General features: G+C 46.0%; 1 protein-coding gene and 1 pseudogene across 3 annotated transcripts in view; one reads left to right on the top strand and one right to left on the bottom strand.

Annotated features, from left to right (window-relative positions):
• LOC147106753 (natural cytotoxicity triggering receptor 3 ligand 1-like) overlaps positions 1 to 16,027 on the top strand; it is a 744,151-nt pseudogene that overhangs the window by 324,258 nt on the left and 403,866 nt on the right.
• Positions 1 to 16,027, bottom strand: part of LOC147106758 (uncharacterized) — a 141,492-nt gene that overhangs the window by 89,918 nt on the left and 35,547 nt on the right. For all 3 annotated transcript variants that reach the window (XM_086007844.1, XM_086007847.1, XM_086007845.1), the window contains exons 6-8: positions 15,355 to 15,435; positions 4,575 to 4,655; positions 1,407 to 1,553 (exon numbers count right to left, since the gene is read on the bottom strand). In XM_086007844.1, coding sequence (XP_085863970.1) covers positions 1,407 to 1,553; positions 4,575 to 4,655; positions 15,355 to 15,435 — 309 coding nt within the window. The remainder of the gene's footprint in view (positions 1 to 1,406; positions 1,554 to 4,574; positions 4,656 to 15,354; positions 15,436 to 16,027) is intronic.

Here is a 16,027-nt window from a genome sequence, read left to right as displayed (position 1 = left end):
AAGTCCTGGAATGGGACTTCAACACACTACCTGCTGACTCAGAAGCAAGGGTGCTGAATGATGCAGCTAATACTTCTAGGAATTTTTGAAGTCACAATGTGTAGACTTCAAAACCTGGACTACAAACAATTCTGCTTTTCATTTTCAATAATAGATAAGGCGTTTCAACATAATTATTGCCTGCATCGTTGGTTGGACATTTTGGGCTAAAAATTCAGTGACGCCGCTCGAGGTGCCCCGCGTCCCTCTTGGGGCGCTGAAACTGAATATCGCAGCGCAACACGCTGTGGCACGGCGCGCTGCAGTACTGCAGGCCTTCCTCCCCTTCTTAAGGGGGAGGGGCCTGCACCAGCGCGATCACCGATCGTGAGTGCCGGCAAAAGAGCCCGGCACCGAGGAGAAGTGCCGGGCTCTCGGGACACAGCCGGCATTGCCCGGGGTGGGGGAATCAGGAGGCCGGGGTGGGCGGCGCGAGGAGGTGCTGGCAGGCGGCAACCAAAAAAAATGGCCGCCCCGCACCTCTACCATAATTTGCGCCACTACCGCCACAGGTAGGCCCCGTGAACCAGTCGCGATTTGCGGCCATCGCTACAGGGGGGGGGCGTGACTCAATCTCACATTCGGGGCAGTAGCGGGGCGCTGTGCACACCGATGACGTAATCGGTGGCGGCGCTGCGCAACAGGCTAACGCTGCCATTAGAGCCCCGCTAAATTTCGCGGGAGGCGTGACCAGTGGCGCTAAAGCCACTGAGTGCCCTCTCTAGGCGCTAACTGGTGACGCAGCACACCGAATTTCTAGGCCCTTATCTTTTCTTGTTTCGCAGTATTGTCAGCAGCAGAGTTACTTTGTGCTCCCTTGTCGCCATCATCTGTTTCTTTTGCTTGCTTTGCATTCAACGCTGCACTCAAACAAAGGAAAGAAATTTCAGCTGTAATATTTTCAACGCTTTCTGCGACAAGAAACCTCAACCCATTCAGACAATCTGAATTTGTGCTCCTGAAGTCCTGTATTGCTGCTGCACCAGAGGGAAAGCAGAAAAGTGAACCCTAAATATCATCTGAACAGACAAGACCAGATCCTGTCCTAAATGCCAGGGACAGGTCATCTACATTGGAGGGCCAGCCCACTGGAAGCTGCTCGGGTGCATGAGCGGCACCCACCCTGACATCGGCCCTCCACTTTGGAGTGGCACCATGTCACTCAGAGGATGGATTAATGAGTGCAGGAAGGACCCACCGATCAGGGGTATTTTTGACATCTTTGCCTCTGAGTCCATTAAGGGATGCCATCTTAAAAGAAAATGGTTGGCCTTTGGGATCAATTAGCTTCTGCTAACTGTAATGCTCTCCTGCATGTCTCACCTCTAATAAATGATGACATTATTTTATTAGGTCAGATACTTTACCCAACTGATTCTCTTCTTTATTGATCCCAGCTTCAGTTCCTTGCTTATTGATCCTTTGCAACTCACTTCCTTCTTCACTTTGATCCTCTTCAACTTGCTTTCTTTTCTCAGTATTGCTTTGTTCTCCTGCGGCGGTTTGCTGTGATTCTACATGAACACAAAAAAACACTGTAATCATTGTAAACCTGTAGTCTAATGGAGCAGAAACTGCAGTTATAATGCTATTGGCTAATAATGAAAGAATTCACAGGCGTTCAGTTGGGCACAATGCAACTGCAGCCAAGGAGAGATAATATAATTGCTCAGATTGACGCCACATTAAAGACCTTTAGAATAATGCGGAATTGTTGCTCACTGTGAATATTAACTGCTAGTAGGCTTATCTCGCTGCCCTGAATTAACCTCCGTCAACTCGCTTCAAATAACAGAGGTGAAATCGACAACTTAGTTATTCAAGTGCCCCAGTCATGTACCAGCACAAAATCATATTGTGGTCCAATCATTGGACAAATACTGTACATTGGTAAGGATATATCAGTGGAGTTCTCAGAAGAAAATGTCATCAATTAGTGAATTTGAGAAAAGAGGAGCTTCATCTCGTCTGAATATGATGGCGACGTGACGGTGCAAACTTCCATTGTACTGGGGTGTCAGGCGAGATATTTGCTCAAGTCCTGGAATGGGACTTCAACACACTACCTGCTGACTCAGAAGCAAGGGTGCTGAATGATGCAGCTAATATTTCCAGGAATTTTTGAAGTCACAATGTGTAGACTTCAAAACCTGGACTACCAACAATCCTGCTTTTCATTTTCAATAATAGATAAGGCTTTTCAACATAATTATTACCTGCATCGTTGTTTGGACATGTTGGCCTAGAAATTGGGTATAGCCCCGCTTGGGGCGTTAGAATTGGCGCAGCGCAAGGTTTATAGCCAGACTCAACTTATCGCCACCTGCGCGATATTGGGTTGCATCGCCCCTAAAGGTGATTGAGGCGCGAATTCGGGCATTACACAGGACTCCTAAGGCACTAAACTTCCGGCGCAACCCAATATCGGAGCGGACGGGCGCAGCGCAGGTGCTCTCAATTACCGATGACCACGAGACTTCCAGGTGCCGGCCAGCTCTTAAAGGGGTGGGTCAGTCAGCTTCAGCATCCACACTCTGCGCCTTGCAGGCCTCAGAATCGGCGCAGGCCCTTCTCTGGCGCTAAAATCATGGACCAGATGGAGAAGGTGAGACAGAGAGCAGAGCGCTTCACCAATGAGGCTCTGGAGCAATTGGTGGCCGCAGTGGAGCGCTGGCAAGATGTTCTCTACCCAGACAATGGCAGGAGGCCGAATCATAAGGACTACCGACGAGCTTGGAGGGATGTATGCCAGAGGGTCAACTCCACCAGCATGGTGACCAGGAGCCCTTTCCAATGCAGAAAGAAATTCAATGACCTCACTCGGGTCGTGAGGGTGGGTGTTGTTTCTGCAAACTTCTGCATCCCTTCATTTGCACCTGACTTTATGGCTACAGGGTGGCCTGTGCCCCATTGGCCATCTGCCAGCAAGCACCCATGGCCCTTTCTGGGCACACACATGCACATTTGACTCAAGGCGTCATGTAAGGGCTCTTGCACCATGGGGGGCATGAGATGATCACTCAGGGCATCAGGTAACATAACTTCCCCTCCTTTCCCCTGCAGTCCAAGCTGGCGAGGATTGGCAAAGACCAGCTTCGCACCGGTGGAGGACCTCCACAAGTGGTCCCTCTCACGGATCTCGAGGAGAGAGTCCACCAGATTCTTGGAGGACATCTGAGTGGTCCTGTAACCACTGCAGCTGCCGACCCCATTGTCGACAGCGATGGTAAGGTTCTCACCTTTTACAACTGTCTCCTTCCACTTGTTCCCCCCGCCAGCATGCTTGCTCACTGTGGACCCATGTCATAGCCTTGCCGCAATCTGGCATCCCTTGCTGTAAGCTGTCCTTTTGCTAAAGCCACTCTTCCACCTACCTGCTTTCAGATGCTGCATCACCAGCTCGGGAGCCGAGCCCTCAAGCTGCCAGTGCCAGTGCCTCCAAAGGCTCAATGAGAAAAGTACTGTCCAACAGAAGGTCAGCAACTCTCTCCAGCAACGATCAGAATGGCCAGCCCAAATGCCTGCAGCTTTTATTCTAGTGCTGTCCCCTTTAAATAGCGCTCCCCGAGTCCGAGAAGGGCCTGGGAATGCTCCATCCAACTGTCACTAATAGCGGCAGGCAGAAAGGTTGCGGGCGCTACCAAATATCCGGTCTGGGGCGCCAAAAAGGCGTTGCACACTGAAATGATGTCATGATCTGCCTGCGCCCGCGGGCGCGCGCAAAGAGTTAGCGCCAGCGCTAAAAGGATACTCAATATGGGAGGTGGCGCTATATTCACTGTGCCCGCCCGAAAATTGGGTAACGCCCCAATTCTCGGGCTCTTTAGGCACTAATCGCTGGCGCTACCAACCGAATTTCTAGGCCGTTGTCTTTTCTTGTTTTGCAGTATTGTCAGCAGCAGGGTTACTTTGTGCTCCCTTATCGCCATCATCTGCTTCTTTTGTTTGCTTTGCATCCAACGCTGCACTCAAACAAAGGAAAGAGATTTCAGCCGTAATATTTTCAACGCTTTCTGAGACAAGAAACCTCAACTCATTCGGAGAATCTGAATTTTTGCTCCTGAAGTCCTGTAGTGCTGCTGCACCAGAGGGAAAGCAGAAAAGCGAACCCTAAATATCACCTGAACAGACAAGACCAGATCCTGTCCTAAATGTCAGGGACAGGTCATCTACATTGGTGGGGCAGGCCACAGGAAGCTGCAAGGGTGCATGAGCGGCACCCATCCTGACATCAACCCTCAACTTAGAAGTGGCACCATGTCACTCAGAGGATGGAATAATGAGTGCAGGAAGGACTCACCGATCAGGGGCATTTTTGACATCTTTGTCTCTCAGTTCATTAAGGGATGCAATCTTAAAAGAAAATGGTTGGCCTTTGGGATCAATTAGCTTCTGCTAACTGTAACGCTCTCCTGCATGTCTCACCTCCAATAAATGATGACATTATTTTATTAGGTCAGATACTTTACCCAACTGATTATCTTCTTTATTGATCCCAGCTTCCGTTCCTTGCTTATTGATCCTTTGCAACTCACCTCCTTCTTTACTTTGATCATCTTCAAGTTGCTTTCTTTTCTCAGTATTGCTTTGTTCTCTTGCGGACATTTGCTGTGATTCTACATGAACACAAAAAAACACTGTAATTTTGAAAAACCCGTAGTGTAATGGAGCAGAAACTGCAGTGATAATGCATCTGGCCAATACTGAAAGAATACACAGGCATTCAGTTGAGCACAATGCAACTGCATCCAAGGAGCGAGAAATAGGCCTGTATTCTCTTGAATTCAACAAAATGAGAGGGGATCTCATTGATGCATACAGAATTATTACAGGGCTTGATAGGGTGGATGCTGGGAGAATGTTTCCTTTGGCTGGGGTGTGTAGAATCAGGGGCCACAGCCTCAGGGTAAAGGGTAGGCCATTCAGGACTGAGTTGAGAAGAAATTTCTTCACACAGAGGGTGGTGAGTCTTTGGAATTCTCTACCCCAGAGGGCTGTGGTGGCTCAGTCATTGGGTATATTCAATACAGAAGTCGATAGATTTCTGACTAGTAAGGGCATCAAGGGATATGGCGATAAGGCCAGTGAGTGGAGTTGAGGCAGAAGATCAGCCATGATCTCATTGAATGGCAGAACAGGATCGAAGGGCCTAATGGCCTACTCCTGCTCCTATTTCTTATGTTCTTATGTTCTAATATAATTTCTCAGAATTACGCCACGTTAAAGACTTTTTGAATAATGCAGAATTGTTGCTCACTGTGAATATTAACTGAATTTACCTCAATCAACCAGCTTCAAATAATAGAGGCGAAAATCCACAACTTGGTTGTTCAAATGCCCCAGTCATGTACCAGCACAAAATCTTAATGTGGTCCAATGATTGTAAAAATACTGTACTTGAATGTAAGGCTACATCAGTGGAGTTCTCTGAAGAAAATGTCATCAATTTGTGAATTTGAGAAAAGAGGAGCTTCATCTCGTCTGAATATGATGGCGACGTGATGGTGCAAACTTCCATTGTACTGGGGTGTCAGTCGAGATATTTGCTCAAGTCCTGGAATGGGACTTCAGTACACTACCTGCTGACTCAGAAGCAAGAGTGCTGAATGATGCAGCTAATACTTCCAGGAATTTCTGAAGTCACAATGTGTAGACTTCAAAACCTGGACTACAAACAATTCTGCTTTTCATTTTCAATAATAAAGACATTTCAACATAATTATTACCTGCATCATTGGTTGGACATGTTGTCTTTTCTCATTTCGCAGTATTGTCAGCAGCAAGGTTACTGTTAATTCTGTGTGTTCTAGTTGTATTTAAGATTAATTACTGACACAGACTACAAGAATAACGTTTCAACAGGTCTTTACTAGTTGGAGGTCGGGGCTATACTAACAGCAATATCACTACACTGTACTTATATACCGGTGGTCACCACCGGTATTACGTATACAGCAGCCAGAGAAAATAGTACATCTCTTAAGGTGGAACAGGCTTAAGTTCTCTTAAGGTGGAACAGGTTACATACACCACAATCCTCCCTTTTTAGCTTAACAGTCATATCCCCATTTAACATAACATAATAACATATATACATATATAACTTCAGGTATAAACAGTTCAAAGGTTCAGTCTCTCAGGAGGCCTTCTGATTCGGGTTGGATAACGCCTTTCAGTGGTCTCTGATTCTTGTTGCTGAGGTGACTCCTCTAGTTGGTTTCCTATGTATTGGGCGTCATCATCAGGTACATTCCCTGCCGAGGTAGATGCTTCAGGTTCATTAACGTCTTCCACAGTTGTCTCTGTCGCAACCATGGGTTCGACCCTTGCTCTCGATTCTACCAGTTGATCCGCATGATGCCTTATCACATTGTTACCAATATCTACTGTGTACATCAGAGGTCCTTGTCTGGCCCGAATTGTTCCGGACTGCCATTTTTCGTTTCCATAGTCCCTTGCCAACACTGGTTGTCCTACGTCGAAACTTCAAGTGGTCTTGTTATTAATATGCCGGAACTGTTTGTTTTCCACTTCCCTCCGCACATTTGGTTTTAACAAGTCCAATCTGGACCGCAACCTCCTGTTATAAAACATCATGGCAGGACCTTGGTTAGTCACTGCATGAGCGGCGTTTCAATATGCCATTAGGAAATTGTCCACCTTGTGTTGTAGCGGAATCTGGTCATCGTTCATGGCCTTTATTGCCTTTTTGAATGTTTGGACAAATCTCTCGGCCAACCCGTTTGTCGCCGGATGATATGGGGCAGAGGTATAATGTTTCACCCCATTCTTCTTTTAAGAATTTTTGGAATTCTTCCGACACGAACTGTGGTCCGTTGTCCGAACATATCTGTTCTGGCAATCCGTTCCTTGCGAATATTGTTCTTAACACCGCAATTGTCTTTTCTGAAGTAGTGGTATTCATCTTGATCACTTCTGGCCATTTGGAATGTGCATCCACCGCAATTAGGAACATGGAGTCCATGAATGGACCAGCAAAGTCAATATGTACGCATTCCCATGGGTGTAGTGGTGCGATCGGAGGTGCATTATGCACTTTTTGGCACCCAGCACAGCTTTTCGTCAACTCCTCTATCTGTTGGTCAATACCCGGCCACCATACATAAGCCCTAGCAAGACTTTTCATCTTAACTCCCCCCAGATGACCTTCATGCAGTTCCTTTAGAACTCTTTCCCTTAGCTTGGGAGGAATAATCACTCTTGTCCCGTACATCAAAGTACCATGGCAGACGGACAGCTGGTCTCGCCTTGCCGAGAATGCCGGTAACAGAGGATCACCATGTGTTGGCCATCCCTTCACTGTCACCTCGTAGACTCGGGACAGTGTCGGGTCGTTCCTGGTTTCTCTTTCAATACTTGCATTGGTGACTGGTAAACACTCGATGATGGTCGAATGAAATAACTCAACAGGGTCAACTTTCGTCGTCTCTTCTTCTTCAGGTAGTGGCAGGCGCGACAGCCCATCAGCATTGCCATGCTGCTTTGTACCTTTGAATTCTATTTGATATTGATGTGCCCCTAGGAAAAGGGACCATCTCTGGAGTCTCTGTGCTGTCATCACCGAAACACCCTTCTTAGGGTTAAAAATGGATACCAACGGCTGATGGTCTGTCAGAAGTGTGAATTTTTGGCCTTGCAGGTAATGATTAAACTTCTTCACTCCCCATACAAGGCTGAGAGCCTCCCTATCGATCTGCGCATAGTTGCGCTCAGCGGAGGTCAATGATCTGGATGCAAACGCGACTGGCCTTTCCGTGCCATTTGGCAACTTGTGTGAGAGTACTGCCCCAATACCATATGGAGAAGCATCACAAGCCAACCGAATAGGCAGTGTCGGGTTGAAGTGAGCCAACACTTCCTCTGAGGTGATCAATTCTTAGCTTTTGCGAACATAAGAACATAAGAAATAGGAGCAGGAGTAGGCCAATTGGCCCCTCGAGCCTGCTCCGCCATTCAATAAGATCATGGCTGATCTGATCCTAACCGCCAATCCACTATGACAGGACTATCTCCTGAATCTAACAGAATTAGACACACGAAATAGGAGCAGGATCAGGCTACACGGCCCCTGTGCCCGCTCCGCTACCCACAGGGCCATGTCCGATCCGCACCTAAACTCATGTCCAAATTCCTGCCCGCTCCCCGTAACCCTTAATTCCCTTTTCTTCTAGGAAACTGTCTATTTCTGTTTTAAATTTATGTAATGATGTAGCTTCGACAGCTTTTTGGGGCAGCATATTCCATGGACCTACCACCCTCTGAGTGAAGTAGTTCCTCCTCATCTCAGTTTTGAAAGAGCAGCCCCTTATTCTAAGACTATGCCCCCTAGTTCTAGTTTCACCCATCATCTCGAACATCCTCCCCGCATCCACCCGATCCAACCCCTTTACAATCTTATATGTTTCAATAAGATCGCCTCTCATTCTTCTGAACTCCAATGAGTAGAGTCCCAATCTACTCAACCTCTCCTCATATGTCCATCCCCTCATCCCCGGGATTAACCGAGTGAACCTTCTTTGTACTGACTCGAGAGCAAGTATGTCTTTTCTTAAGTATGGACACCAAAACTGTATGCAGTATTCCAGGTGCGGTCTCACCAATACCTTGTACAACTGAAGCAATACCTCCCTATTTTTATATTCTATCCCCCTAGCAATGAAAGCCAACATTCCATTGGCCTTCTTAATCACTTGCTGCACCTGCATACTAACCTTTTGAGTTTCGTGCACCAGGACCCCCAGATCCCTTTGTACTTCAGTACTTTCCAATTTCTTGCCATTAAGATAATAACTTGCTCTACGATTTTTCCTGCCAAAGTGCATAACCTCACACTTTCCAGTATTTTATTCCATCTGCCAAGTCTCTGCCCACTTACTTAGCCTGTCTATGTCCCCTTGCAGGTTTTTTATGTCCTCCTCTCTCACTACTTTCCCTCCCATCTTAGTATCATCTGCAAACTTTGATATGTTACACTCGGTCCCCTCCTCCAAATCGTTAATATAGATTGTAAAGAGTTGGGGACCCAGCACTGACCCCTGCGGAACACCACTGGTTACTGATTGCCAGTCTGAGAATGAACCATTTATCCCAACTCTCTGCCTTCTGTTAGATAGCCAATCCTCTATCCATGCCAGAATATTACCCCCAATCCCGTGATTTTTTATCTTAAGCAATAATCTTTTGTGTGGCACCTTGTCAAATGCCTTTTGGAAGTCTAAATACACTACGTCCACTGGTTCACCTTTATCCACCCTGTATGTTACTTCCTCAAAGAACTCCAGCAAATTTGTCAAACATGACTTCCCCTTCATAAAACCATGCTGACTTTGTCTTATTAAACTATGATTATCCAAATGTCCTGTTACTGTCTCCTTAATAATGGACTCCAAAATTTTACCTACCACAGATGTTAGGCTAACCGGTCTATAGTTTCCAGCCTTCTGTCTACTGCCCTTTTTAAATAAGGGTGTTACATTAGCAGTTTTCCAGTCTGCTGGGACCTTTGCTGAGTCCAGGGAGTTTTGGAAGATTATTACCAATGCATCCACAATCCCTACCGCCACTTCCCTCAAGACTCTTGGATGTAAGCCATCAGGTCCAGGCGATTTATCCGCCTTGAGTCCCATTATTTTACCGAGTACCACTTCCTTATTGATTTTGATCGTGTTTATCTCCTCCCCCCCTATAGCCCCCTGCTTGTCCAGTGTTGGGATATTCTTGGTGTCCTATACTGTAAAGACTGATACAAAATATTCATTCAGTGTTTTTGCCATCTCCATATTTCCCACCATTAATTTCCCAGTCTCATCCTCTAAGGGACCAACATTTACTTTAGCCACCCTTTTTCTTTTTATATAACTATAAAAACTCTTCCTATCTGTTTTTATGTTTTTTGCTAATTTACTTTCATAATCTATCTTCCCTTTCCTAATCAATCTTTTTGTTATTTTTTGGTGTCTTTTAAAGTTTTCCCAATCCTCTATCCTCCCACTAGATTTGGCTACCTTATATGCCCTTGTTTTTAGTCGAATACTATCCTTAATTTCTTTACTTAGCCACGGATGGCTGTCTTTTCTTTTACACCCTTTTCTTCTCAGTGGAATATACTTTTTTTGGAAGTTGTAAAATAACTCCTTAAATGTACACCACTGATCATGTATCGTCTTACCCTTTAATCTATTTTCCCAATCCACTTTGCTCAATTCTGCTCTCATACCTTCATAGTCTCCTTTATTCAAGCTTAGCACGCTTGTTTGAGATACAACCTCCTCACCCTCTAATTGAACATGGAATTCAACCATGTTATGGTCACTCATTCCAAGGGGATCCTTTACTAGGACATTTTTAATTAATCCTGTCTCGTTACACAGGACCAGATCTAAGGTTGCTTGCCCCCTGGTCGGTTCAGTTACATACTGCTCAAGAAACCCATCCCTAATACACTCAATGAACTCATCCTCAAGGCAGCCCTGCCCAATTTGATTTGTCCAGTTAATATGATAGTTAAAATCCCCCATAATTATAGATGTTCCCTTATTACAGCCTCAACTATTTCCTGATTGATACTCCGTCCAACCGAGTTGCAACTGTTCAGAGGCCTATAGATTACGCCCACTAGTGTTTTTTTCCCCTTATTATTCCTTATCTCCACCCAAACTGTTTCATTATCCTGATCTTTTGACCCAATATCATTTCTCTGTATTACAGTGATTCCTTCCTTTATTAACATAGCCACCCCACATCCCCTTCCTTCCTGCCTGTCCTTCCTGATCGTTAAACAACCTGGTATGTTTAATTCCCAGGCATTGTCACCCTGCAGCCATGTTTCTGTAATGGCCACAAGATCATACCCATATGTAGCTATTTGTGCCATTAACTCATCTATTTTGTTACGAATGCTACGTGCATTCAGATAGAGAACTTTCAAATGTGTTTTTTGACACTTAGTTCCTGCTTTTGCCCTTTTTATTACTTTACCTTTTACTCCATACCTTCTGCCCCTTCCTGACACGCTCTGGTTTTTCATTTCCCCACTGCTACCTAAGTCTATGACCTTCTTTGTTGTCATTTGTATTATTTGTTCTCTAGGAACCTCCCCCCACTAGTTAGTTTAAAGCCCTCTCTACAGCCCTAGTTATATGATCCACCAGGACCCTAGTCCCAGCACTGGCCAAGTGAAGCCCGTCCCAACGGAACAGCTCCCTCCTGCCCCAGTACTGGTGCCAGTGTCCCAGGAAGCAAAACCCATTTCTCCCACACCAGTCTTTGAGCCACGCATTTAACTCTCTGATTTTATTTGTCCTAGCCAAATTCGCTCGTGGCTCAGGTAATAATCCAGAGATTATTACCCTTGAGGTTCTGTTTTTTAATTTGACCCCTAGCTGCTCATACTCCTTTAACAGAACCGGCTTCCTAGTCCTATCTATGTCGTTTGTACCAACATGGACCACGACGACTGGATCCACCCCCTCCCACTGCAAGTTTCTTTCCAGCCCAGAGAAGATGTCCTTAACCCTGGCACCGAAATGCCTTCTTACAGTTTTCGCTCCATTCCCATGGTACCCCCTTCTGTAAAAGAGCATTCAGCGGGTGCAGTACCGTGGATAGATTCGGTAGAAACTTATGGTAATAGTTAATCAATCCTAGAAACGACCTCAACTGAGAGACATTATCCGGAGCGGGAGCCTTTACAACTGCCTCTATCTTGTCAGGAGACTTATGAAGCCCCTCCCGGTCAATGACATGACCACAGTACGAGATCCGCTTCTGAAAGAACTCACATTTCTGCCAATTAACTCGAAGTCCATACTCTTTCAGTCTCTTGAGCATCAGTTCCAAGTTTGCGAGGTGTTCTTCATCACCATCTCCTGTAATCAGAATATCGTCCAGGTAACATTGTGTGCCTGGAATTCCCTGTAATACCTGCTCCAGGGCCCTCTGCCAAATTGCTGGAGCCGATGCTACTCCAAAAACCAGCCTATTATACTGGTACAAACCTCTAAGCGTGTTGATCGTGAGGTACTGGCGTGACTCTTCTTCAACCTCCATCTACAAGTACGCCTGCGCCAGGTCTATTTTGGTGAAGTGTTTCCCGCCAGACAACAAAGCAAAAATATCCTCAATCCGCGGAAGCGGATACTGCACCGTGTGAAGCACCGGATTAACGGTGATCTTGAAGTCTCCACAGATGCGAACCTTCCCTGGTTCTCCTGGCTTGTTGCTCGAAGGACGTTTCATAACGGGAACAATGGGCGTAGCCCACTCACTCCACTCTACCTTAGACAGTACACCTGAACGTTCTAGCGCTTCCAGTTCCACTTCTACAGCAGGTCGTATTGCATAGGGTACCGGTCTGGCTTTGAAAAATTTTGGGTGTGCATGTTCATCAATCTTGATGTTTGCCGTAATTCCTCTCAGTGTTCCCAGTCCCTGCTGGAACACCTCTTTAGCATCATCCAATATTCTGGACAATTGTTTAGGTTTGACATCTGTTTCCCCGGAATCTACCGTTAGTGCCTTTAAGGAGTGCCAGTCCATATTCATTTTCCTAATCCACTCCCGTCCCAGTAGTGGTGGACCTCCTTCAGGTAGCACATATAAGTCCATTACTTGGCTTTCTTTGCCCTTGTGGACCACTTTTACCTCTATCTTTCCGATGGGGTACACTCTTTGCCCCGTGTATGTTTTCAATATAATCTCCGTATCCCGTAGGGGAATATGTTGGAATAACCTTTTGTAATCTTTCTTATTCATGACCGTCAATGCCGATCCAGTGTCCAATTCCATCTTTACTTGGACTCCTGCTATCTGAAGAGTGACCCAAATTGTCTGGAGATCTGCATCCTTACCAACGTTGTGTACTCTTAAGCTACCCAGTTCATTACTGCTGGCGTCTGAATCTGACTTCTGTTCGTTCGAACTGTTCTTTGTCACCTTGTGTACCTTTAGGTATTTTCCTTGCGGTGACTTTTTGTTGCTGGTCTTCTTTCCTGACCGGCATACTTTAGCTATGTGGCCAAACCTGCCACACGTTCTGCATTCTTGGTTTTTAAACCAACACTGGTTCTGATCGTGCGTTGTCTTTCCACAACGATAACATTTTACAGTACTCAAAACCAATTGATTTGTACTGAGTTCCGGTGACCGTAGCTGCATTACTGCCGTGCCTCTTGCTGCGGCTTCGTGTGATGCTGCCATAGTGACCGCTTTCTCAAGCGTCAGCTCATTCTCCTCGAGCAGTCACTTTTGTGTATCTTCTTTTAATAATCCACACACAAATTTATCTCTTAGCGCATCTGTTAGTCCCGTTCCAAACTGACAGTACTTTGCTAGCTTACGCAATTCCATTAAATATTCAGCATTGCTTTCATCTTTCAGCTGCTTTCTGCTGTAAAATTTAAATCGTTCCGCTAGCATCAGCGGCGTGGGGTTTAGATGATTTCTCAGGACAGAAACAATCTCCTCGAACGTCTTCTCCACCGGTTCATCTGGTGATAAAAGGTGTTTCAATTGCCCGTATGTCTTCGCACCCATTAAGTTTAATAAAGTTAGTGCTTTCTCATCATCTGGGATTTTATTTGCTTTACAATAATTTTGTATGCGTTCTACATATGTGGCCCAATCTTCGATGTCGCTATCAAAGGTATTAATGTTCCCATGTTTAGGCATCGTTGCAATTTTATTAGTGATTTCCCTTTTTCCAAGATGGCGGCTTCCCGCTCTTGTCTTCGTCCTCCGCCTACAAAATGGCGGTTTCCCACGCTTGGCGGTCTTTCCCGCGCTCGCCTTCTTCACCCGCTGGCTGTAATGGCGTTTGGCGTGCCGCTGCTGCTCCCCTTTCCCAGCGGTTAGTAACTCCCCCGACGCTGTCTCCGCTTCACCGCGGCTCCCTCGGGCATTCGGGCTTCCCCGATGTCGCGCCTCGCAGCCCTTCTTGCAGCCCGGTTATTAGCACCGGCTGCGTTCGCCTTCACCATGGCTCTCGCGCCTTCAGTCGCCCCAGACGCTGCGCCTTTTTGGCCCGAATGTGGCCCGGCCCTTATCACCAGCCGCGATCGATGTCCCCGCGCAGCGCCTTTTGGCCCGAATGCGGCCCGGCCCTTATCTCCGGTCGCGATCGATCTCACCGCCCTTATTCCTCCATCTTCCCTCCCCGTCTGTACAGCCAACGCGGCCGACTTTCTGCTCGCGTCGCTGACCGGCTTACCCACCACCGAGGTAGAAGGAAGATAGCTGACTGCCGCTGATGGAGGCTTCGAGTTCAGGATATCTTCTGCACTCCGGGTTCTCGATGCCTGCCGCGCGACGTGTCTTCCAGCAGGGTGATGAGGGTGGATGCCTCTCTTCGACGCCCGTTCTGTGGACGAAGCCGCCGTGGATATAAACTGCCGCAGGGTAAGAATCGGACTCGTCGCCACTGTTAAGTCTGTGTGTTCTAGTTGTATTTAAGATTAATTACTGACACAGACTACAAGAATAACGTTTCAACAGGTCTTTACTAGTTGGAGGTCAGGGCTATACTAACAGCAATATCACTACACAGTACTTATATACCGGTGGTCACCACCGGTATTACATATACAGCAGCCAGAGAAAGTAGTACATCTCTTAAGGTGGAACAGGCTTAAGTTCTCTTAAGGTGGAACAGGTTACATACACCACAGTTACTTTGTGCTCCCTTATCACCATCATCTGTTTCTTTTGTTTGCTTTGCATTCAACGCTGCACTCAAACAAAGGAAAGAACATCAACTCTAATATTTTCAACACTTTCTGAGACAAGAAACTTCAACCCATTCAGACAACCTGAATTTTTGCTCCTAAAGTCCTGTGGTGCTGCTGCACCAGAGGGAAAGCAGAAAAGCGAACCCTAAATCAATCTGAACGGACAAGTCCTCATCCTGTCCTAAATGCCAAGGATAGGTCATCTACATTGGTGGGGCAGGCCTCAGGAAGCTACAAGGGTGGATGAGTGACATCCACTCTGATAACTGCCCTCAACTTTGGAGTGGCACCATGTCACTCAGCGGATGGAATACTGAGTGCAGGAAGGACCCACCGATCAGGGGCATTTTCATCATCTTTGGCTCTCAGTTTATTAAGGGATGCAACCTTAAAAGAAAATGGTTGGCCTTTGGGATCAATTAGCTTCTGCTAACTGTAACGCTCTCCTGCATGTCTCACCTCCAATAAATGATGACATTTTTTTATTAGGTCAGATACTTTACCCAACTGATTTTATCTTCTTTATTGATCCCAGCTTCAGTTCCTTGCTTATTGATCCTTTGCAACTCACCTCCTTCTTCACTTTGATCCTCTTCAAGTTGCTTTCTTTTCTCAGTATTGCTTTGTTCTCTTGCGGAGGGTTGCGGTGATTCTACATGAACACAAAAAAACACTGTAAACATTGTAAACCCGTAGTCTAATGGACCAGAAACTGCAGTGATAATGCTTTTGGCCAATACTGAGAGAATACAAAGGCATTCAGTTGAGCACAATGCAACTGTATCCAAGGAGAGATAATATAATTGCTCAGATTGATGCCACATTAAAGATATTTTTGAATAATGCAGAATTGTTGCTGTCTGTGAATATTAACTGCTAGTAGACTTATCTCGCTGCCCTGAATTTACCTCAGTCAACCAGCTTCAAATAATTGAGGCAAAAATCGACAACTTGGTTATTCAAGTGCCCCGGTCATGTACTAGCACAAAATCTTAATGTGGTCCAATGATTGTAAAAAATACTGTACTTTGATGTAAGGATATATCAGTGGAGTTCTCAAAAGAAAATGTCATCAATTTGTGAATTTGAGAAAAGAGGAGCTTCAGCTTGTCTGAATATGTTGACGACCATGACGGTGCATATTTCCATTCTACTGGGGTGTCAGGCGAGATATTTGCTCAAGTCCTGGAATAGGACTTCAGTACACTACCTGCTGACTCAGAAGCAAGAGTGCTGAATGAAGC

This window comes from Somniosus microcephalus, chromosome 15, assembly GCF_052327205.1.
Source record: "Somniosus microcephalus isolate GS21.2 chromosome 15, FLI_Smic_1.0, whole genome shotgun sequence".
NCBI lineage: Eukaryota > Metazoa > Chordata > Chondrichthyes > Squaliformes > Somniosidae > Somniosus > Somniosus microcephalus.
The sequence above is the reverse complement of the archived record's forward strand: the minus strand, read 5'-3'. Positions and strand labels throughout refer to the sequence as shown.